Source organism: Temnothorax curvispinosus, unplaced genomic scaffold (genome assembly GCF_003070985.1).
Source record: "Temnothorax curvispinosus isolate PA1 unplaced genomic scaffold, ASM307098v1 QBEX01014404.1, whole genome shotgun sequence".
NCBI lineage: Eukaryota > Metazoa > Arthropoda > Insecta > Hymenoptera > Formicidae > Temnothorax > Temnothorax curvispinosus.
The window spans coordinates 1-1,420 of record NW_020224184.1 but is presented as its reverse complement, the minus strand read 5'-3'; the positions used below and the strand labels follow the sequence as shown (position 1 = coordinate 1,420).

Genomic DNA, 1,420 nt, shown 5'->3' with positions numbered 1-1,420 from the left:
CGTTTATCGATAGATTATATAAAAATGTTTCTTTATGCAACAAATCTCTTATTTATCAAATAAAAATATATAATCAATAACAATAGATTTATATACTATAACAACAAAAATTCACTGTTCCATCATTTCTCCATAAGTTCCTTCATAAAGCATTACAGCAGTAAGAGAATCTAGAGTCTCTTCTCCAGTCGGAATAATCAGCTGAGGTGGTAACAAGAAACCGTATTGACCCTTATCGCGCAATTTGTAGAGAAATACAATAGGTTTACGGAAATCATGGAAGAGGTAATCTACGCTAGAACCACTCAACCCTAGAAACAATTTTACATTATATGTATATAAGAAGCGACATATACCTTTCAAAATTACAATTATTTTAATATGATGAAATACGATAGTAAGCATTTTAATTTTACATGTACATATATAAAGAAAGTAAGACATTATTATAAAGTTATTTTTATTATGTTAATGTTGTTGTAAAGCGACGAAAAAAAAAGATTTTAAAAGATTTTAAAAAGCGGTAAGTTATTTTAGATAATTAAGAATTTACATACTATGTTCGTCAGTTGTTCCTATCTCATATTGGGTATGGTACCTCCGTTGAAGAGCCTTAGTTATCATCTGACCGTGAAGATACTGAAATCGCACGATAAATCTTATTACAATATTATATCACATTGCAGTGCAAATAATATAATTTCGAATTATATAAATTATTATAAAGGCGAGCAACTTGAAAGTGCGTTTAAATGCGAAAAAGTTATCTCTAAAATCACAAATATACGTTGTTTAAAATTGTACTTGCTTCTAAAATATTATTTCCCTTCTATCATAAATATTTTTCAAAGGCACCACTCTTATTTATTAATACAATTTCTTACTTTTTCATAATAGGCGTCAGATAAATTCGTAGTGATAGGAAACAGCAATTGTTGAGAAAAACCGTGGAGCGAAATATACGTATTAAAATAATGATCGATATTGGATTCCAGCATATAATTAAATATGCTTTTTATCTCTATTTCGGAGAATGGCTCACTTCCGGGATAATCGTCATCGCAAGGATTGTTGCTAGAGCCAGTAGCTGAGAATGTCAAGTTACAATGTTACATTAATAAATCTTGATGTGATTAGCATTTCGAAGGTCCCACAATAATCTGAACTTTCGATAAAGTTATTCAATTACTTATTATATTGTTCTAATCGTTAAATACTTACAATTCCATCGAAAATTCCAATTCCTATTGAGATCCGATCCAATGCAGATATCACTGGACGGTTTGCGATTTTTTTTCCATAATCGGTCCTATATAGAAAATATCAACGAAAGCCTATTCATGAAAATGATCTCAACTTACAATTAGAATAATAATAATAGATAACGCCGTATAATATCATAAAACAAATCTTACCTTAA

General features: G+C 29.3%; 1 protein-coding gene across 1 annotated transcript; it reads right to left on the bottom strand.

Moving 5' to 3' along the window:
* Positions 1-6: 6 nt before the first annotated feature.
* On the bottom strand, positions 7-1,309 carry LOC112464657 (zinc carboxypeptidase-like; the record flags this gene model as incomplete). Its single annotated transcript, XM_025031792.1, has 4 exons — positions 7-311; positions 558-639; positions 885-1,087; positions 1,222-1,309. Coding segments are annotated over 4 exons (573 nt in total), but the record flags the coding sequence as incomplete, so codon positions are not given.
* Positions 1,310-1,420: the final 111 nt, after the last annotated feature.